This window comes from Silurus aristotelis, assembly GCF_946808225.1.
Source record: "Silurus aristotelis genome assembly, chromosome: 3".
Taxonomy (NCBI): domain Eukaryota; kingdom Metazoa; phylum Chordata; class Actinopteri; order Siluriformes; family Siluridae; genus Silurus; species Silurus aristotelis.
In genome coordinates, this window is record NC_139576.1 from 8,040,098 (window position 1) to 8,061,917 (window position 21,820).

The following is a 21,820-nucleotide window of genomic DNA, read 5'->3' on the forward strand; positions in this document are numbered from 1 at the left end:
TTATTTTTTTATTTTTGCACGCCCGATCTGTACATTCAGCAGAGACGGCGCGCGACTACCGCATGCTTTCGCCAGTCCTGTTGCTTAGCAACTGGTAGGCCGTGACATCAGCGGTGGGGAACCCCCCCCCCCTTTTTTTTTTTTTTGGTGTGATGTGCAAGATTGTGAAGCATTTGTGATTTTTGTGTGAGTGAAAGCTGAAAGGAATTTCCAAAAATCATGTGTGGGTTTTATTTTTATACATCAGGTTTCCGTGTGTGTGTGTGTGTGTGTGTGTGTGTGTGTGTGTGTGTGTGTGTGTGTGTGTAACCTGGTGTGTTAGGTTTCCCGCCGATGGTCGATTCGAACGAGAAGCCACAAATCGAATTGTTGACAGATAATCGAGTTACGATGAACTGAATTAGAGCCCGGAAACGTGATATCAAATCGCGGAACCGAAATAAAATGTTGTCATGCACTTTTCCTTTTACATTTTGTCACTATTATTTTCCCATGAAATGCATTTCCCGATCGGTGGCGTGCTTGAATAATATCCCCAGCTGTTTGCTGAAGTAATTGAGTAGACATGACAGTAAGTGTCATGATGTATAGGAACATCTGTACACCTGCACACTCATGCACTTGATGTTCTTAAAGAAAAGACGTCTGGTGTCTCTATGGTTGAGACAGAGTGGTTTGGAGAAAAAAAAAATCATGATTGCATGCATTTTGCTGATTGGCTGGTTTGATATCTGCATGAATGAGCAGGTGTAGGAGTGGCCAGGACATACAAACCACTGACGGGCGCCAAGAATAACATCGATTATCTCAATAAAGAGAGAATTTTTATTACACCTCTGAAGGTGTGGCATGAATTAGGCACAGAAGGAACCGGCAGTTCTCGTGTTGAAAGCTGGAAAAATGGGCAAGTGTAAGGATCTGATTGGCTTTGACCCAAGCCAAATTGTGGCGGTTAGATGACTCTCAAAAGTCTTGTGGGGTGTTCCTGCTATGCCATTGTTACTACCTACCAAAAAAGGTCCAAAAAAGGACAACGGGTGAACTAGTGACTGGGTAATGGCACCCAAGGCTCATTGATTTGCATTGGAAATGAAAGCTAGGCAAGAGATGAGAATCTGGTTCTATTGCACAGGAGAGAGGCATCAGAACACACAGTAAACCACGGCTTACTTTGGCAACGTCTACACTAATCCGGATAAATCTGCGTCCATGCTTTAATTTTAAAAATAGTTTTCCAAAGTTGCTCATCCACACCGAAACGTCTGAAAACACTTACATGTAAGGCGCTTGGATCTGCGTCATTTCTGCTTTGCGTTTATTTATTTTCCGGCTCTTCCAACTGTCGCAGCGATGTCGAGGAACGTCGCCGTCACACGAAGTGCCGTTTTGCGTCGAAAGCCTCTGTTTTCACAGTCCACACGAAAACCGCATTTTTAAATTTTGCTCCACTTTGGAACGCGTTTTCAAAAAGCTGCATTTTTGTTGACTGAAAAAGCCATCTTGGTGTGGACAGAAGGCCAAAATGGAGAGAAAAATGTGTGGACATGTACTTTGTATGGAGCTGAGGGCCCATGCTGACCTTTGTATACCACAAAGTGTCTACAATAAGCATTAGACCATGAACATTGAGCAAAGGAAGAGGGTGGCCTGGTCTGATGAATCAAGGTTTCTTTCGATCCATTTGGATGACCAGGTGGATCTGAAGAGGAGATGGCACCAGGAAAAATGTGTTCTATGTTCTACTCGGAAACCTTGGGTCTTGGCACTTGTTTGGATGTTACTTTGGCACGAACCACCTACGTCAAAATAGTTTTAGACCAAGTACGCTGAACAATAGTAAAGTTAGTCCGTAATAACAGGATAATGCTCTACACTGAAGAATTTGTTCAGGAATGGTTTGCGGAAGTATGGTGTTGACTTCCACCTTCCCCAGATGTCGGTCCAATTAAGCGTCTGTGATAAAATGGACAAAAGCTAATATCCATGGAGGCCCCACCTTAAAATGGAGCCACAGCACACCTTTGGAGGTCTTATGGAGTCCATGCCATTATGGAACAGAGCTGTTTTGGTGGCACATAGACGACATGCAGAGTTTTATAACTTAGAATTAACGTCAATCTCGAGTTATCCAATCACAATTGAACACGTTTAAATAATTGTACTCGCATTTATTTCGTCAGACATTTGTTTTCAGGTAAGTTTATTTGTATATCGCTTTTAACAATGACCATTGTCTCGAAGCAGCTTTACAGACATTAAGCAGTTATAAAGTAAAGGAATGTATTAGCATATACTAATATTATAATATATAGGAATATTATTCCTAATTAGTGAACCAATGGGGACTGTGGCAAGGGAAAAATTTCAGATTGTATGAGGAAGAAACCTTGAGAGGAACCAGACTCTAAAGGGAACCCATCCTCAATCTGGGAGGCAACCAATGTCCATTCATTACAGTTCCATTGTTGTTTGGGGTGTCCTGTTCGGTGATTGGCGCTTAAACGCAGCCATTGCAGCAGACTGTTGATATTTATTCCAGTTCAAGTTTTTGGGTTGCTCAGTAACTTAATGGATCATTGTGCAGCAGAGGATGATTCCATATAAACAGCCTAGAGTGTATCCATTTGTAGAGAACTCCATCCAAAGGTAGGATGTCATGATGAATCGGGCAGATCCGAAGTGAAGGAATGGTCAGGAACATTGTTTACTGGCACCTCAGGAATGTACACAATAAAAGAATGTATAATGTTTATTTCTTTTAAATCCAGTGGCAACTGTGGCAAGGAAAATCTTCCTGAGATGGAAAGAGGTAAAAATTTTGAGAGGAACCAGATCCAAAAAGGGAACCCATTCTCATGTGGTTGGCACCGAATGTCCATTAATTACAGCTGATCAACGTTGTCGTTGAGGCGTGCAGTCATCTGTGATTACATGCAACCTGTGGTCCCGAGCCATCGTAGTAGACTGTTGATTTCACAAATCCTGTCTCGTATACGCCTCCAGGGTGTCGGACAAGTTTTCTCGTGTGGTTTGCAAACAAATTGAGAGACGAGACAGTGAAAAGTGCAGTGGTTTGGATATAAAGGGATGGATGGATGAACCTATGGAGAAAGGATACAATGAAACGGAAAGCAGGATAAATTGCACCGCAGCGTCTTCAACGTGCAGCAGGAAGCAGCGAGACTCAGGAAGTCGCCGCATATCTCGGAAAACGGGCGAATCCTCTGAGGACAGAACCCATTTTAGGCAGGAGGGGTGCGTCCTCCATCACGCCCACGTTATTTCCGGCGTTCCGCGTGAGACTCAACTTTGCTACGCGGAATAACGATCATCCATTTTAGGAATCTTTAGTTGGTCTATAGACGATTCTGGCTTTTATTGGTTTTAGTCATGGGTTCGTTGTGATTTTGAGCTGTTGTTGTGCCGACGCTGTGACCGAGAGCAATGCTTCCTTTTATGACCAGATTATAACTTTAATTATCTTCCTGTTTCAGTGCACCTTTGCCAAAGAATAAACCCCATGCTCGTTGAGATAAAGAAAAAAGAAATAAATTAGGCTGTTGAAGAAAAATTGCAATGTCGGCATGTTTCTTTACAAAGTCAAACATTTACTTTGTAAACTGAAAAATGCGTGAAGATTTAGCTTTCTTGCGAATCACCAAACTAATATTTAGTTGCATAGAACTGCTTCACATCTGTGTTGCATGGAGTCGACCAACCTCTTGGCACCTGTGAGGAGGTATTTCAGCCCAGGACGACATCCCTATGCACCACAAGTACTCTGCATTTCGTGGTTTTGCCTCAGAAACAGCATTTTTGAGGTCACCACACAGGTTTTCCTTAAGGTTCAGGGATTGGGCCACTCCATAACATTAATCTTTTTGGTCTGAAACCAAGGTGCTGCTTGCTTACTGGTGTGTTTGGGGTTGTTGTCCCCCTTTTCAAAGGCATTTTCTTCTTCGTAAAAAGCAGCATGACCTTTTTATGTATTTTAATGTACTGTAATCTGATCCGTGATCCCTGGAATGCGATAAATAGGCCCAACCCCGTAGTATGAGAAGCATCCTTGTATCATGATGCTTGCACCACCATGCTTCATTCAGTGTTTACGGAGTCGTCTGACAAACTGTCTGGGGCGCCCAGACGCAAAAAGATCTCGCTTTCAAAATATTTCACCATTTCTCTTTAGGCCAGTCAGTGTGTTCTTTTGTCAAATTGTAACCCCTTCAGCACGTGTCGTTTTTTCAACAGTGGGACTTTGCGCCGATAGTTTGGCTTCACTTGGTGGTGGGAGCTCAGTGGTTAAGACATTGGACATTTGATCTGAAGGTCACAAGTTTAAATCTCACCACTACCAAGCTGCCACTGATGGGCCCTTGAGCAAGGCCCTCAATCCTCCACTGCTCAGTTGTGAGTCGCTCTGGATAAGTGCGTCTATCAAAAGCTATAAAATGTACACCTTAGACGTCTTCTAATTGTTACAATACTCACAGGTAACTTTCTTCAATCGATTCTAATGATAGTTTTCTGTTTTCTTCCACGACTTTCTGGTTTTGGTTGCCATTTGATGATATTTTAGCTTAGCAGCCTTTTATTGATATGTTTTCCCCACCCCAACGTTTTAATCAAAGTACACCGTCCTTCTGAACAACGGCTAGACAGACATTTGCCGCCTTTGTCCTTTAAAAAAGAGACGTTTTTTTTTTTTTGCACAGATTTATTTACCTCTCAAATTGAACTCCACACTATTAGTAAGAACAAACCCTTTTCAATTAATGATTCATTTACACAGAATCAGCAAAATGCATGTCATTACTGTTGGGTCTGTTGGTTTTTATTACTCTACTACACCTACTAGTGAAATATTGTATATGTAGAAATATCAAATCTACCAAAAACACTGATTGATCTGGTTAGTGATGTTGGACTGCTATTATTTTAAACACAACTGTGTGTGTGTGTATATGTGATGTATATATTTATTATTATAATTTCCCAAAGTTATTACAATTTTCAAAGTAGGTCAGGTTGTCGTAGAGTCACAAAAAAATATAATGTTTTTAAGTTGATTTTTTGTTTTTGTTTTACATTTTTTCCTCTCATCTTGTTTTTGTGCCATCGTTGCATATTTGTTTTTTTTTTTTGTTTGTTTGTTTTTATTCTATATTATATTTCTTAGAGTTCGAAATTCTTTGGCTTCGGCCTTCATGTTGTCGATTTTCTTTTTCTTTTTTTCTTTTTTTGCATGTCGTCAAAATGTCATTAATCCAGAGAGACCCTTTTGTTGATTTTTATTCGTTTATTTATTTTCCGAATGCGGCTCCGTAGATGTGCATGGTAGAGAATTTGGAAACGTTTCTGTGTTTTTTATTGTGTAATTCTCTCTGTTTTCTGTTACACTGCTTCCCCCCAGCAAGGACAAGTTTGGAAGGTTTGCACAGCTTTTCCACCTTCCTCCCCCCACCCCTCCTTCTAAAATCTCGTTCCCTCGTTCCCTACCTACCTCCTTCGCTCTCTCCGCTCCGTCTCCTTTACTCCCTTTTTCTGCTTTCCTGCCAGACTCATGTCCCATGATCTCTCTCTCTCTCTCTCTCTCTCTCTCTCTCTCTCTCTCTCTCTCTCTCCGATTTTCTCGCTTCCGTTTCATACGAAACACACACACACACACACACACACACACACACACACACACACACACACACACACACAAAGTTCTCTTGTTCCCAAAGTGCACTACAGATAGACAGCTTTTTTATTTCTTTTTCATTTTTGTTTGTTGCATATCATTTTTACTCATCTTTCATTCATATGTTACTTTTGTGTTTCACTGTGTACATTCCAGGCATGTGCTGATAAACGCTTTTTTTTATTTATTTAACCTCTCGACTGATCAGACAGGGAGTTGATGAGTTCTGTTATCTATTATATTACTCTTAGTAGTGAGTCTATGTAACGGAGACATTATTAAGATTTTGTCATGTTATTTGTTAGAAGTCACGTCTAAGGCATTTGTCATTACGACGCTGTTAAAGCCTTAAGATGACCTGTTATATCAGTACAGTGACTTGTGATGTCATCATGATAATTGGGCCACAAATCTGGAGGCACACAATTGGATGTGCTGTCTTTTTGGATGTAGTAGCATCCAGAATATGCTTCACATGGATTTCGAGTGCCCTGCTGTAGAACTATGTACAACCCTTGTGGCTGAATGAACACAAGATTTAGAGGAAGACCCCCCCCCCCCAGAAGAATGTGGAATGAGACATTTTAAAAAGTGAATATGAATCCTATGGACGGGTGGCCATAAACCTTTGGTGTAAGATAGTTATCAACTAATTTTTATGCAGTCAGGTCTTATTAGTCAATGCGAAGGAAACCCAATGCCAGCACATGCTTGCGAATGTTTTTCATTCACCCCCTAAAATTTAAATGCATGGCTTTTTTTTTTTTTTTTTTAAATGTTCTTTTATATATTTGTCAGTGCATCTAAATGGTTTTGGCTTTGAATCTGCAGCAGTCTAACAGCCCACAGCTTCTTACTAAAGGCTATGGCGTGGCAGGTTTTTGTGTGTTCAGGGTATAAAACAATGCTAGTGTTAAGATGGAGGACTGGATTATGAACTGATTGATGGACGGGGGGGATTAGTCTTAGCGCTTGTTCTTTTTTGTTCAGTTGAGTGTGTGGCTTGGTGCGGTCTGAGGGTGAGTAGCTGCATGCGTACGCAGCCTTTGGTGTCTCGGCTCGGGGTGGTACCGCGTCGTCTTCCTCTGGGAGGGCTGTTTCTGTGCAAACGTGTCTCGCCGGCAGGTGCATGTGCAGAGTCGTGCTGATCATGCGACCATAACGTGCACACACGCGCACACCGATCTGTTGCAGCGCTGCATCTCTGTAAGCTCTTCATCGCTTACAGAGCAGCACCCTCCAAAAACTCCTTCTCATCCTCCTCATTCTGTTTTCTCTCGCTCTAATGCACCTCCGATTCGCTCCTGTTTCAGACTGTCCTTCTGTCTTTCCTCTCTCTCGTCTCTCTCAGGAGCTGTAATAACTCAGAACACTTTTCTCCAAAACTCTTTGATCTGTCCTTTTACTTTTTCTCGTCAGTTCTTTCATTTTTTTTTATCTTTTCTTCTGTCTTTTAACACTTATCAGCCTTGTGACTGTCTCATTCCTTGCATGTCTCACTAGACTTTCTTCTGACTCTCCAACCAGGCTTGTGGTTTTTTTACATGTCATTTTTCTCTCTAGGCTTTCTAATCTGCTTCTGATTCTGTATAGTTTCTCCAATTTGGACTAACACAAACTAGAATCTAAGCTTGAGATTTTCCGAGCTTCCAGTCTGTATCTGAGTGTCAGATGTGGCCCTGACTCTCCGGATTCTAATCCATGCATTACCCTCTTTAAACAGCTAATTTATCCAAACTGTTTTCTATGTATGACACTCATTCTTATTTGACCTGCGCCTTCTTTCCAGACCCCATCCGACCTGCACCCTTCCAAAAAAACGCCCTGCTCCCTGCCCCAGACCTCTTCTGACCTGTGCTCCGTCCCCTCCCTTTCAGACTCCTTCTCCTAGATCTCTTTCAGCAAGTGCCTAGACTGAGTTCTTCCAGAGTCCTTTCAACCTGTTCTTAGACCCCTGCCCCAGACCAACCTGCGGTTCAGTCCTCTGCCTTCCAGACCCCTACTGAATTGTACCCAGTTCTCTTTCCACCTGCCCCAGACCAGTTCCCACCTGCTCCCAGACAGCTTCCGAAATGTACCCAGATCTCTTTCCACCTGCTCCCAGACACCTGCCTCAGACCAGTTCCCACCTGCTCCCAGACTGCTTCCGAAATGTACCCAAATCTCTTTCCACCTGCTCCCAGACACCCGCTCCAGACCAGTTCCCACCTGCTCCCAGACTGCTTCCGAAATGTACCCAGATCTCTTTCCACCTGCTCCCAGACACCTGCCCCAGACCAGTTTCCACCTGCTCCCAGACTGCTTCCGAAATGTACCCAAATCTCTTTCCACCTGCTCCCAGACACCCGCTCCAGACCAGTTCCCACCTGCTCCCAGACTGCTTCCGAAATGTACCCAGATCTCTTTCCACCTGCTCCCAGACACCTGCCCCAGACCAGTTTCCACCTGCTCCCAGACCGCTTCCGAAATGCGCCCAAACCCCTTTCAACCTGCTCCCAGACACCTGCCCCAGACCAGTTCCCACCTGCTCCCAGACCGCTTCCGAAATGCGCCCAGACCCCTTTCAACCTGCTCCCAGACACCTACCCCAGACCACTCCCCACCTGTGTCCAGTTCTGTTTCTCCCAGACCCCTCCCAACCTGCTCCCAGTCCCCTTCACTTAAGACCCCCTTCAACCTGTACGCAACCTCCTCCGATTTGTCCTTGACTACCTCTGTTCCCCTTCCTGATTCTTGCTATGACCTGTCCCCGACTATTGTTTTGTCGATCCTTGATCCCTCTGTTTCTCGATAGCCTTTTCTGACTCATCCGGTAATCTATTTTTCGCTCTTTCAAAAAAAAAAAAAAAAAAAAAAAAAAAAAAAACAGTCCTTCTGATACCTCTCTGTCTGACTGTTCTTTGTGCCTCTGACTCTAATTGGTCTCCGCTTGCCTGTCTCTTTCTTTCTGCCTCTAACTTTGCTGTCATAAACTGCGGCTCCACTCCCCCCCCCTCCCTTTGTGTTACATCGCATTTTTAGCTGTGGCCAAAATGCCTGCACTTGTGCCTTTTTGTCCTCTCACTTGTGCCTAACCGTTGTACTTGTTGCGCATTTGCTTACTGGACCTCACTGTCACATATTTCCACCGGAAGTCCATTTGAAGCAGTAGTGTTTTTTGAATATTTGTTTTTTTTTCTTTCTTTCTTTCTTCCCTGTCTTCTTTTCCAGGCATGCGGCGATCCCAAAGCAAAGCCCTCGTACCTGATCGACAAAAACCTCGAGTCGGCCGTTAAGTTCATCGTGAGAAAGTTTCCAGCTGTGGAAACCCGCAACAATAACGTAAGTTCCCAAGCACCAACTGGAGGGAATCCCTCGATTTGTCTGTTTTGAGTGCTGATGCTGAGAATGTAGTTGTGTCTTTTGAGAATTGTATTATCATGCATTGGCAGCCATTTTGCAGGTGGAGCTTCTCCTGCTTTGCTTGGATCTGATGTTTTTCTCAATCAAGTGTCCATTCTGCATTCCGCTGATATAAAAAAGAGAACAGGAAAGAGACGTTTACTTGTCATGTTACATTACAACATCGTGAAAGTCTTTCTTCACATATACCAGCTGGTTAGAAAGCTGGAGTCAGAGTGCAGGGTCAGCCATGATACAGTGCTCGGGTTAAGGGCCTTACCTAAGGACCCAACATTGGCAGGTTGGCGATACTAGGGCATACGGCTTGACCAATTAGTAACCACTTAAAATATCGGATGGATTGTACTTCCTCTCCGCTCTAAATCCATATTCTGCCCTCTTTCCACGTTGACTGCAGTTAGTAACGAGAAAATAAGCATCCCCATTAAACAGGCGTGCATGATTCCAGCATAATCATCAATTTAGTAAGTAATTATGTAAACGTATTAGTTTGTGTTGGTACATCGTCACAGTGTGTAGTTTCCCAGGAGACCTCACATGGTCTATTCCTTCACCAAACAGATTCATGTGCTGAGAAAGTCTGGTCCCGGCAGTCAACCCCTTTATCGCCTGTAGTAAAAAATAATGGAATGTTGACGATACGAGGTGCTGTCAAAGTTTTCGAGGCGATTTTTGTAACACACCAACAGGTGGCAGCATAAGGCTGCATGCACAGTCACAAGGAGCACCGACGTTACCGCCTCTGCGATTTCATAATGGACAGCAGGTTAGAACAAAGAGCAAACATGAAAATTCTGCGTGAAACTGGGCAAGTCTGCCACGGAGACGTGTGACACGATCTGGCAAATTTACGGCCGCTGCAGCGAGACATTCGGGGGGTTTCGACTGACGTGCCGCACTCTTCAAGAGCGGAAAAACGTCACAGGTTATGACTCTGAGAAGGAGCAAAAGTCTTCACAGTGGAAGAGCCCATCATTTCAACGACCGACAAGGGCGAGGCAGGTCCGCAGCTCCACCGAGTGCATGCCTTTGCCTTTTCCGTCATTCGCTGGATTGTGCATCGAGATTTCATCCCCAGGGGCCGGACCGTCAGTGGCGAGTCCCTCTGCCAGGTTTGACGGAGGTCAATCAGCGAAAGCGCCAGGATCTGTGGCGCGCTAGTTTTATCGAAACTTTTTGTTGCCGCCTCGTACGTCACATTCGATTTTCCTTATTGGCTTGAGGGTTCATAGCAGCAGTAGTAGTAGTAAGTGTGGTCCAACCAAAAAAAAAAAAAAAAAAAAAGGAGGCTTGTGGTTTTGTGTAAAAAAAAAAAAAAAAAAAAAAAAAAAAAAATCCACACATAGGCGATAGGTGATTGGCTCTCGATGCTGTGATTGACAAGTTAATGGGAAAATGCCCCACCCACTTAGCCAATTAAGCCGTCTTGGCCTGAAGCGCGCTAAATTCATCTATGGCTCTAAAAACAACACTGCTAAACTTCAAAATAATCCGACTGACTGTATGAAACAGGGTCATGACGACGAAACAACATTAGGTGAAGAAAGAATTGAGATGCTTTTAATGTAACATCAAGGATTTTCATTATAGACGTATATACACTTGTATGCTGGATCCTGCTGTAGCTGATCAGTGAGTGCTGCTTTGTGTGTGTGTGTGTGTGTGTGTGTGTGTGTGTGTGTGTAAGGGAATGTGGGTGTAACACACAACCACACAATTCCATCAGCTCACGTTCCAGCAGAAAGCGCCGCCTCGTCATAGTGTGTGTTAGTCACCGCCACGATTAATACTACACTAACAGTTTCATTACCCAGTAACACAACCATCCTTCTAATTCTAGTGTACATTATTATGGGCTCCTTTGTGTTTCAATGCTTTGTGTATTCGCACTGGTTTTTGTGTGTGTTTTTATTTTGTCTTTCTAATAACCAGTCATTGTTTTTACTTACAAAGAGTGTTATATTTTTCAGATGCCGCACTCGTGGCTTCTCTCTCTCTCTCTCTCTCTCTCTCTCTCTCTCTCTCTCTCTCTCTCTCTCTCTCTCTCTCTCTCTCTCTCTCTCTCTCTCTCTCTCGATGTCCCAAAATGTTTATCTGCCTCTCAAACCAGTGTTTAGCCATGTCATATATTTGTGTATATATATATATACCTATGTTTTTATTTATTTTGTCTTATTTTGAGTTGTTATTGTGTTGGTTTATTTATGTATATTTGTCTCTTTCTTTTTGTGTGTGTGTGTTTGTGCATTTGTTTGCATGCTTAACACGGCTATTTTCTGGATTGTTCTTTTTGGTAAGTTTGGAGCCCGTTTGCTTTGTTTCGAGATCATTCATATTTCTATGTAGTCTTAAGCTTTTTGTTGTACTCACACGTGTCGAGTCTTACAACGAGACCGAAGGAACCTCAGAATAATTGGGGTAGGATTTTTTTTTTTTTAGCATATTTATAGTGACAAAATGGTGCCAGAGCTCTGAAATTGTTCCAGAGATTCCAGAGTTAAGTTTCTTAAAAAAAAAAAAAAAAAAAAATGTTAATGCTTTGGGAGACGCACTTATCCAGAATCATTATATCTCATTTATTCACCTGAGCAGTTGAAGGGTAATGGTTTTGCTCAAGCAGTGGAATCGTGGTCCTGCTGGAATTTGATCTCATGACCTTTTAATCAGAAATCCGTCTCTCCCACTCCCCTACCTCTGAATCCCGTTTATATCCCAAAAGTAGTTTTTTTAATTAATCAGTAAACATTCGACCTTTTTTTTTTTTCCCCCAATTCATTTATAAGTACAGATGATTTTCTGGATCATAAATGAAACGGCTTGGGCTTGAAGTTAAAACCAAAAATGCACAGGGAATTTTACGGTCCCGTAACGAAACATTCCAGTAGGAATATGTGTATTGTTCCACCCCATGTATATGTAGATCAGAGTCAGAATCTCCTCATGTGAAGATGAAGGACACATGCACGTTACAGTAAAGTTCTTCCTTCACATAGCACACTAATGTTAGGAAGCTGGGGGTCAGAGAACAGGGTCAGTCATGAAATAACATCCCTGGAGCACAGAGCCTTAACTACTACTAGCTACCACTTCTCTAGAAGGTCCCTACTGCTGTTCTGAGAGCTTCATACAGCCAGCAGTAAGATTTCCGCTCTGCAATCTGCTGGTTTGGAACCAAGCAGCCTGCGACATCAGGATCTTAGGGACATGGTCTTTCTGTTGCCATGACAACATCCAGAGCAACTCGAATTGTTTACACGGGTTAAAAATAAACGAGGCTTTTGCAGCATGAGCAGAATGACCAGCTTCGGCGTCTCGATCAAGATTCATGGAGCGAACGGTCATCAAACACCCATACCCGTCATTAACGCTGCGACGCCATCATTCATATAATGAAAAAAATAAAAAAAGGGAGATCAGGAGAACCTTATTAAGAAGTAAATGCACTTTTACTTTTTTTTTTTTTTTTTTTGTTGAGTATGGACAATTGTAAAACTGGCTCGGCGTAGAAGGATTTTATTTTTAAAGGGTCTCTGGAGAAGTTCACCAGCTCTGTGTGCACATGGATTTCAAGTCTGGTGTGTTCTGAGGTTCCTTAGTCTTGTGACTGCATGGATTTGTGCTTGCCATAAAGTTTTTGTCCATTATTTCATACCCAGCATACAGTTCAGGGTCAGGGTGTGTATGACACACACACACACACACACACACACACACACACACACACACACACAAAAGGTGAATAACAAGGATGGTGGGTTTTTGGTTCAAATGAAAAAGAACTAAACAAAAGTGCAATAACAATTGAAATGTTCTAAATAATAATTGTAGTTTTTTTAGACTATCCAAATGATTGCTTTTTTCCTGTTATTTTAGACGAACACTATAGATTTTTTTATTTTTATATTTAGCTATAAATGCACTATAATTTATTATTAATGCCTTCATTTATTTCAATGTTCTATTTTAATGAACAATTAGTTAATTTTACGACTTTTTTTTGTTTTGTTAGTAGAATTGATTATAATAAATAATTATTCATTATATGTTTATGAACATGTACAGTGCCTGTCAAAAGTGTGAAAACACCTGGTGCTTTATGTGTTTCTTTGAGACACCTGCGTATTTCTTTTTTGGGGGGGGGGGGGTTGTGGTCAGATGAGTCCAAATTGGAAATTTTTGTCTTTAACAGAAAAACTAATGCAAGATGGAGAACAGTAGAGAAGATACGATCAGACTGCTTCACCCCCACAGTCAAACAAGGAGGTAGAAGCTTAATGGTTTGGGGTTGTTTTGGAGCAGGGAATGTTGGGAGACTTATTCCGGAAATTAAAAGGAAAACACGGCTCCCGTTCCATACTCCACCACCATGCAGTTCCATCTGGACTGCGGTTCTTTGGAACCGACTTCACCATGCAACAAGACATGAGCGTTATTTAGAGAGCAAACAGTTGGATGTAGTGATATCTATCATGGAACGACCTTCCCAGTCACTGCACCTGAATCCCATTGAACTGCTCTGGGATGAAGTGGATCTCAATGCTAGAAAGAACTTGGAAGAACAATTCAAGCAATTCATCTGAATGTTTGGAGAAATGAAGGGCCGGGATGCCGAGAGTGTGTAAAGCTGTTATTCATGCAATAAGGGGGGATTTTTCATCGAAAATAAAGTTAAACATCTGTACATTCATATATTTGTTTGGTCAAAGTCAATCTTCCTACTGTTACATGACCTGGGTTTGATGTATAGAAACAAAAGGAACATGCACATGTCTTCTGAAAGCCATAAAGGCCTAGGTGTTGGCAAACTTTTAACAAGCACTGTATCTATGTAACATATAAACCGCATTCGAATTTACCGTTTCGCTTCAAATGATCATTTAGAATTCTGCACTCAGCGCTTCCGCGACTGTTTTATACACTTTTTTATTCTGCTTTGTTTGCACTTTGCAAATCATCACGTTATTATAGGTTGTATTTTTTTGTAGCGTTCTCGCCATCCTTGCTGTTTTCCCGATCATATCAAGGCTTTTTAACACGCTGGATAAAATGCTGTTTTGGCACTTTAATGTGTTTGTAAGGAGTAAGATTGAGAAGGGTGAAGCTGGTGAAATACTGGTAAACATTGCACTGGTCCGTATTCAAGTGTTTACTAGTATTTATTGTGCATTGAAGAATGCTTTAGTGGTTGTAGCGGGTGAGGGTTGTTTGGCGATTTTTGTTTTGTTTTTGATGCGGTGTTTAAAAATTGCCTAACACTCAGTTTGCACTGTGATGTCGAGTACAACATTAATGCTGTTAAAATAAATAAATAAGCTTATGGAAATGTATATGAATTGAAGATTACTGTAAGTCTGCACTAACCTGACTGCAGAGCAACTTTGCATTGCACAAGCCTATCAGAAGCATTTAGAATAAACAGGAAATAATTATGCCAGCTAGTAGAAGGAACATTTTCTGATGAGTATGGAATAAAACACAGGCGGAATGTCCCGTCGCAGGAAATTAATCAACAATGGGGTTTGTGGTGAAGTGCAAGTTGCCATCCCAATGTTGTTTATTTTCTTGTAACTGATCATCCTAAAGGGTTTTATTCCTCTTATACCACAGCGATCAGCCCCAATGATTGCCTTTCTTGTTTCAATATATTCCCATTTTCAAAATGTTTGTTTGTCTTAATATAAAGTCGTTATTTCCTAAAGCAACTCGTTCCCCTATCAGCCCAATCTTCAGACCGAATCTAGAGACTCCTTTAATTAATAATATATACCGTATTTTCCGGACTATAAGCCGCTACTTTTTCCCCACGTTTTGAACCCCACGGCTTAAACAACAAAGCGGCTAATTTATGGATTTTTCCTGGGTTTTTTCCGGTTTCACAAACTTCAAGCCAAAAAACTAAACCCCATAACATTAGACTAATGAAATTGCCGAACGGGTTCAGGTGAACCAATGAAACTCTTTATATTAAATCAGATGCGCTCCCACTGAATCGGGCCGCACCACATCATAAATATGGATGAGGTTCCTCTGAAGTTTGACCTGCCGCTCACTCGGACTGTCTACAGGAAATGTGAATCATTCGTCAAGCTGAAAACAACCGGGCATGAAAACACACTTCACCTGTGTTCTGAGCTGCACGGCATCGGGAGAAAATAAACTCCCGAGAGAAATAGTTGTGAAAGGAAGGAGGAAGACAGTAAACAAGGACTTTCTTGGTAGGCTACTGTTTAGATACAAGTCGTGTAACAGACACTGTCTTTCATTAAAGCCTGTGTAAAGTTCATTAGTTTCAGTGTAGACGTGTGGCTTATAGACAGGTGCGGCTTATTTATATTCAAAGTAAAAATCTTTGTCAAATTCAGTGGGTGCGGCTTATATATGGGTGCGCTTAATAGTCTGGAAATTGCGGTGAATGTCACCTTTACCATATCAGTGACTATATTTTTTTATTATTAAATAACAGCGTTTTATTTCTGTTTGCTAATACAGTTGGCCAACAAACGAGTTGTTACATTGGAATCCAGAACTCGTTAAAATAAGCTCATTTATACAACCCTGTCAATCAGAACTCCGATTCTTTGGTCAGAAAATGGTTTATTTATTTTTTTTTAGTTTGGATGCAAGAACGCTGTGGTATGACATCACTATGTTCTAGACTTTTGGGCGTTTTATTTTGTTGTGGTCCTTTTGCAATGCACACTTGCTGTGAAGTCCATGGTAATTGCTAGTAATAAGCTATGAAGGCTTAAAGCGTGTTCAGACTCGATGCAGGGTTCAGTCATTCACACACTTCGGCTTTTGAGACCATTACACAAGTTTCTGTGCTTCACAAATATTTTACACATCGAACAGTTGCACTACATATGACCTTTCTTTCTTCGGGGTGTCGAAAAAAAAGATTTTTGGAACCAACGGGAATGTGCTGAGCAAATACGGGATCGGAATATGTTGTGCAGAATCCCAGAAAACGTGTCAAGATACAAAATGAAGTACAGTATCTCACATAAGGAAGTGCCCCCCTCACATTTTAGCAACCATTGTATTTTTATGTTTTCAGGGGATAAAACTAGAAAATTGGATATATTTAATAGTCAAATTGTACAGCAGTACAGATTTACTGTCCTCAGAAAAATAATTAAACAAAAAGCCATTATTGTCTAAATAACTGCTAACAAAAGTGATTACACCCTAAGTGAACATGTCAAAACTGTGTCCAAAGTGTCAGTATTTTGTGTTAGCACCATCGTTATCTACTGTAGCACTGCCTTTATCCTCTTGGGGATGGAATTCACCAGAGCTGCACAGATTGTTGCTGGGGTCCTCTTCAACTTTTCCATAATGACATCACTGAGCTGCTGGATGTTACACATCTCTACCTTCCGCTTGATGATGCCCCACAGGTTCTCAATAGGGTTCAGGTCTGGAGACATTCTTGGCTTCTCCATCACCTTCAGTTTCCTCAGCAAGGTTGTTGTGATCTTGGCGGTGTGTTAAGGGTTATTATGTTGGAAAGCTGTTGTTCGGCCTAGGATCTGAAGGGAGGGCGTCTTGTTCTGCTTCAGAATGTCACATTACATGTTGAAATCCATGTTTCCCTCAAGGAACCACAGCTCCCCAGTACCAGCAGCACTCATGCACCCCCAGACCATGATGCTACCACCACCATGCTTGATCGTAGGCAAGACACAACTTTCTTGGTACTTCTCACCAGGGAGTCACCACACATGCTGGACACCATCTGAGTCAAACATGTTTATCTTAGTCTCATCAGAACACAGGACATGGTTCCACTAATTCATGCTCTTGGAAAGGTTGTCTTCAGCAAACTGTTTGCAGGCTTTCTTGTGAGCCAGTTTTAGAAGAGGCTTCCTTTTTTGACGATGACCATGCAGACTGACAAGTTGAAATTTGTTTTAGAGGTTGCCCTTCTGCAACCTCTAAAACAATGCTGTAGCACTCGTGTCTGTTTTTTTAAGGCAGCTTCTGCACCTGACGCACAGCACACAGGGCTGAACTTCTTTGATGCACCCTTGTGAGGTCTGTTCAGAGTGTAACCCGCTGGAAAACCTCTGTATGACCCTGGACACTGTATTGTAACTCAGTTTCAGGGTGTAACTGATCTTCTTATACCCTCCGCATCTTTGTGGAGAGCAACAATTATAATTCTTAAATCCTCAGAGAGTCTTTGCCATCAGGTGCCATGTTGAACATCCAGTCATCAGTATGAGAGAATTGTACTCAAAGCACCAAATTGTATCTGCTCTAACACAAAATACACAAATTTGGATGGTCCAAAAACAGGAAAATGATGAATAGGACACGTGGCTTTGCAGGGTTACATGACAAAATGCTGTTATTACTTAGGGTGTACTCACTTTTGTTTCCAGATATGTTGACCGTAATGAGTGTTATTTTTAGAAGACAGTGAATCTATACTGCTATAGAAGCTGCACATCGACTACTTTTTAAATATATCCAAGTTTAATTTCTATAGTATTGTCCCTTAAGAAGATACTAAAACGGTTGCTGATATGTGAAGGGTGCACTCACTTTTGTGAGATACTGTACATGTAGTTTTCACTCAGTGGTCCTCATTTTCAGACACACTGTACTTAGAAAGAAACTTGTATTAAAAGATAAGATATTTTCTAGGTGCATTAAATGAAAACTGATTTCATTTAAATAAATCTTAATCAAATCTGATGCAAGCATTTACCTTCAAAAGTAATAAATGACCATCTATTTGAATTCACAGTTCACAGTATTAATACCATGTCCGTGTGAACAATTTCTGCATTCTGTTCATTATGCATCTGATGCGGGTTGCACTGTTTGATGTCCCAATCTGCTCACATCTGCACCTGTGAAGAGCCTATTAGCGCGGAATTACATAGGGAGATTGCTATATGGTTACATTTTGATTATACAGACAACCTCCAATAATTTCCGGTTTCGGAACTCGCTCCTCGGAAAATTCACGGTTGCTCATTTGGAACCTAACTAACAACAAGTTAGTGGATTATCTTAAAATTGGCAGGAATAAGCAGCGGGACCGATTGTCCAGGAACGTTAACATTTTAAACCATTTTCACCAACAAATTTCATAATAAAAAAAAAATTAAAACCACATTATTGTATAAAAGTGACATAATGTCTAGATGAATTCTAAGTTAAGGTACCGCAGGGGCTGCGGGGGTGCGTCCAAAATTCAGATTTTTAGAACTCGTAGGGGTCTTAGAACGTAACCCTGGGGGACCACCCGGGGGTATTACCTGATACACGGGCCCTGGAAAACAGGTATTTTAATCACCTTTGGAGCTCAAATAAATGTACGATTTATTTACTGCTTGAGAATTTGTTTATTCACTAAAGTATTTTAAGAATGAATAAATATATAATGTATATTATTGTAAAGACATGATGAAAAATATAGTGCATTTTGTTAACATAAATCTTCAGATTCTAGCTGTTAAAATGATCATTAATTTGCTTGTCTTTTCAATCATCATTTTTCTTTATGCAAATTTCTTTCAGAATATTCTAGCAATGTCTTTTTGTAAACGCAGAATATTAATTCAGACCTGAATGTATTATTGCATTCCTATTTATTATATTAAATAAAAATAAATTTGAGCAATTGTAATTCCTTATTTGGTGCAACAAGTTATTATTATTATTATTAAACAAGTGTATTATGGGATATCTTTATCACAATGAAGGAAGTACGCAATTAAGCATTCAGACTTATTACAGCAATAAGGAGTCCAAAAGCTTTTCCACATGAAAAGGAGGCAGAGTGGTATTTTGGGAGTGTTCATGACAAACATGCTGAATATCTCTATATTTTATACAATTTCGGAATTAAATTGTATTTGTCCAGTGCTGCCGACATTAGACAACGTACCAAAGCGTCGTTTCAGAATGAAGTTGATTTTACTCTAAGTTGTAACGTCATTAATGTGTCCCTATGAGTTTATTCTTAATGAGTGACTAAAAAAAAAACTTCTTGAGATGGTATGAGAGAGAAACCGTAAAAGGAACCAGACTCAAAAGGGAATTATAGTCATCTGGGCGAGAGTAGAAAAAAAAGAAGTGTCAGTGCAGAGATATTCCGGGAAAATTTGGGCTTCAGGGATGCATGTTTAGAAGCATGGATCCTTCTCAAGGAAAGAAATCCTATAATCCTGGATTTCAATATAAGATGAAAAAAACCAGTCTGGTGCGCAGATGCAGTATTGAGGTTATATTATGAACTGTGAATCAAAAAGATTTTCTTGATGATAAAACTAATTAATATAATAAAAAAAATATAATATATATGCACACAATATGGACAAAAGTATTGGGACATCCGAATTTTCCAGCCAAATCTGGTTTGTTCCTGAAGTGTTACCAAACATTTTGGAGGCACACGACTGCATTTAATTGCATTGCATTTTCCATTCACTTGAACTAGAACCCAGACCTGTTCCAGCATGTCAATGCACCTGTGAACAAAGCCAGATCCATGAAGATACGCTTGACATGGTTTGGATTGGACGATCTTCTATAGAGTTCTGACCCTCAACCCTAATAAACACCTTTGGGATGAATGGGAACGCTGACTGCACACCTGACTTTACTAACACGCTTGTGGCTGAATGAGCACAAATCTCCACTTTAAAATCTAGTGGAACATCTTCCCAGAAGAGTGGAGGTTTTTAGTACAGAACATGGGGACAATGTGGAGCAGGGTGTTCAAAAAGTACATACGAATATTATGGTCAGGTGTCTGCAAGCGTTTGTCCATACAATGTATATTTATAACATTTTTTTATATATCTATTATATATTTTTAATATCTAAATCCTGAAATTTTTTATTTTTTTATTCATGCATACACTAAGAACCCTGCTGAAGAGTCGAACTGAATTATGACTATTTCTTGATCAATTACAATTCTTTTTTTTTTTTTTTTTTCCTCCAACTAATTTTTTTGTGTTTATTATTACAGCAACAGCTCGCACAGCTACAAAAAGAAAAGTCAGAAATACTAAAGAATCTCGCTTTATATTACTTCACATTTGTGGATGTTATGGAATTCAAGGTAAGACGACTCAAAGCTAGCTTTGAATTGTTCCGTCTTTCTTTCGGGGCATGTAGTGACTTATCTCTTCATACTCTGCCAACACACTGTACATTTACACTTTTTTTTTTTTCTCCTCCCCCATCTGCAGGACCACGTGTGTGAACTGCTGAACACTATCGATGCTTGCCAAGTTTTCTTTGATATTGTAAGTTGGAGGAAGAAACTATTATACCCACCCCAGGTCATGTGATCCATATTTTTGTGGTGCATGAGTCGAACAGTGGTGATCATTTCCCACGTGTGACAATTGTTAGCTGCATTTTAGCTAATAAAAAAAAGTCGTTACCTCGTATTTTTCTCTTCGATACGATGATTTACGGCGAACTAGAAAGCGCAAATTTCTTAAATTATCTGATTGACTATGATTATTGTTTTTTCACCCCCCCTCCCCCAGACTGTAAATTTCGACCTCACGAGGAACTACCTCGACCTTGTTGTGACCTACACTACGCTGATGGCACTACTGTCTCGGATCGAAGAGCGCAAAGCAATCATCGGCCTTTACAACTACGCCCATGAGATGACCCATGGAGCGAGGTACGGCTAAAACATGATGTATTGATGATTTCTATATTTATAGATACAGTGGGGGAAATCATTTTGATCCTCTGCTGAATTAGTAAATTGACCCCCTTAAAAAGTAATGAACAGTCTAAAATTTCTTCTGGTAGGATTATTTTAACAGAGTGAGAGTGAGTGAGAGTGAGTGAGAGTGAGTGAGAGTGAGTGAGAGTGAGTGAGAGTGAGTGAGAGTGAGTGAGAGTGAGTGAGAGTGAGTGAGAGTGAGTGAGAGTGAGAATATATATATTTTTTTTATCCATTAAAAAAAACAAGATTATAAATGTATTTGTATTCATTTGAGTGAAATAAGAATTTGATCCCGTACAGACCGGCCAGAATCCTGACCCTAGTCAGTCCTGTTCCTTTCAGAGAGAACTCCTAATATCTCACATAATATAACTCATTATGTGTATAAAAGACTTCAGTCACAGAATCACCCTCTTCCATTCAAACATCACACCACAATTTAGGAAAAACCAAAGAGCTGTCAAAGGACGTCAGGGAAAAGATTGTAGACCTGCACAAGGCTGGAATGAGCTACAAGATCATCAGATTGTTGCCTTGGATGTATGTTTCTGGTCATTGTTATGCTGAAAGACCCAACCATGACCCATCTTCAGTGTTCTGGCTGAGGCCAAGAGGTTCTCACCCAAGATTCTACAGTGCATGACCCTGTTCATGTGGTGAAGTCTTCCTGTACCCTTAGCATAGAAACAGCACCAAAGTAGAATGTTTCCTCCTCCATATTTGACAGTGTTGATGGTGGTGTTGAAGTCACATCCTTCATTTCTCTGCCTCCAAACACGACGAGTGGAGTTGATGCCAAAGAGCTCAATTTTGATGGGGTTTGATGGAGAATGCTGGTGTTTAATTTAGAATTTTGGCGTTTCATGGGGTTTGATGGAGAATTCTGGTGTTTAATCTAGAATGTTGGTGTTTCATGGGGTTTGATGGAGAATGCTGGTGTTTGATGTAGAATGCTTGTGTTTTATTTAGAATGTTGGTGTTTCATGGGGTTTGATGGAGAAGGCTGGTGTTTGATG

At 40.9% G+C, this 21,820-nt stretch overlaps 1 protein-coding gene and 1 long non-coding RNA gene across 6 annotated transcripts in view; one reads left to right on the plus strand and one right to left on the minus strand.

Moving 5' to 3' along the window:
* The window catches only part of nckap1 (NCK-associated protein 1), a 66,893-nt gene that overhangs the window by 8,159 nt on the left and 36,914 nt on the right, over positions 1-21,820 (plus strand). Inside the window, exons 2-6 of one of the 5 annotated variants that reach the window (XM_083536946.1) lie at positions 5,414-5,431; positions 8,897-9,007; positions 20,082-20,174; positions 20,305-20,361; positions 20,611-20,753. In XM_083536946.1, the coding sequence (XP_083393072.1) occupies positions 5,414-5,431; positions 8,897-9,007; positions 20,082-20,174; positions 20,305-20,361; positions 20,611-20,753 (422 nt within the window). Of the gene's footprint in view, positions 1-5,413; positions 5,432-8,896; positions 9,008-11,391; positions 11,507-20,081; positions 20,175-20,304; positions 20,362-20,610; positions 20,754-21,820 lie in introns of those variants that run through there. The other 4 variants (XM_083536947.1, XM_083536949.1, XM_083536948.1 and 1 more) reach the window with 4 other exon arrangements.
* Positions 4,697-11,266, minus strand: LOC310723789. Its single transcript, XR_014532770.1, has 4 exons — positions 9,988-11,266; positions 7,910-9,892; positions 5,703-7,688; positions 4,697-4,948 (listed from the first exon to the last, which is right to left on the minus strand). It is a non-coding gene; the product is annotated as an uncharacterized lncRNA (long non-coding RNA).